The sequence below is a fragment of the Halyomorpha halys genome, unplaced genomic scaffold (genome assembly GCF_000696795.3).
Source record: "Halyomorpha halys isolate HHAL.00 unplaced genomic scaffold, Hhal_1.1 Scaffold879.1, whole genome shotgun sequence".
Lineage (NCBI taxonomy): Eukaryota > Metazoa > Arthropoda > Insecta > Hemiptera > Pentatomidae > Halyomorpha > Halyomorpha halys.
Window position 1 is genome coordinate 136,776 of NW_027111254.1, and position 1,193 is coordinate 137,968.

General features: G+C 24.5%; 1 protein-coding gene across 3 annotated transcripts in view; it reads left to right on the forward strand.

Annotated features, from left to right (window-relative positions):
- Nucleotides 1–988, forward strand: part of nolo (no long nerve cord) — a gene marked incomplete at its 5' end in the record, with an annotated part of 67,301 nt that extends 66,313 nt beyond the window's left edge. For all 3 annotated transcript variants that reach the window (XM_067049275.1, XM_067049276.1, XM_067049277.1), the window contains 1 exon segment: nt 668–988. In XM_067049275.1, coding sequence (XP_066905376.1) covers nt 668–783 — 116 coding nt within the window.
- Between the last annotated feature and the right edge of the window lie 205 nt (nt 989–1,193).

Sequence of the window (1,193 nt, forward strand, 5' to 3'; positions counted from 1 at the left end):
GTTTTTCTAGAAATATGATTCAACTGTAAGAAAGTTGTTACCAAGATGCCCAAATCTAGCAGATTTTCAACATATTAACAATTAACTTTGATTGGAATTTTTTTCTTAGAATTCTTTGCAAAATATTCTTATTAAAATTTTTATCTCTAATTTAATATTTGCTCTCTATTTTTTAATACGATTCATTTATATTCTTCTCCCCTAATAATTAGGCATTTTTAGCAATCTTTACTTAAAATACATCAGTATATGTCAGCTATTTAAAAATACCACAGCATCGGAGAATAAAAAAAATCATATAAAATAAAATCAGATGTTGATACAGACAATTTCTGTATTTTGCTGACTCGTTTTTCTTATTTTTAAAATATGTTTATGACAGCTAGACAACCCTTGTGGTTTTTGTAAAGTATATTATTTCTCTGGAAACAAGATCCTTGAATGAAGAGTATTTTCCTTTTCTTTTAGAAAATTAAATTTTTTTTAATAGTACTGGTGACTTCCCCGAATTAAGTTCACAATATTTTTTTAGAAATTCACAGCCTCACGCATTTGATTACACCTAAGTATATATGGAAGTTGGTATGTTTTATATGTAAATGTTATGGAACAAATCATAATAATTTTATTGTATCCAGTTTTTTAATGTTTTATTATGATTTTTCAGAATCAGATTGTCACGACCACTCAAAATATTGTCAGAATATAAGGGCAATGAACATGTGTAGAATGTATAGGTACCAAACTCAATGTTGCCAATCCTGTAGCATTAACAAGCATTAATAATAGATTATTTGTGCTTAGTTAACCAATGATTGTTATGTAAATTAGACTGTTCAATATAATAAACTTTCAGAAATTGAAAAGTAAAATGTAAATAAGAAGGATCTTTGTTTATTAATTATTTTGTTTTTATTTTTTACTTTTCTATGTTTATAACTGTGTTATATAAGTATAAAATGCTTATAATTCTTAAAAGAAACTTGCTTTTGTATATATGTGGAACGAAATTATCAATCTAATTTTAATTATAATATTTTAAGGTATGATTTTAAATTTTAACCTATAAATATTTTAACTAACATAGATATAATAGTTTTCATGGAAAACATTATTTTGTGTTAGGAAATATTCTTTTTATATGATGTGTAAAATGTGATTGCCTATTATGTCTGTGTGTGTGTATATGTATA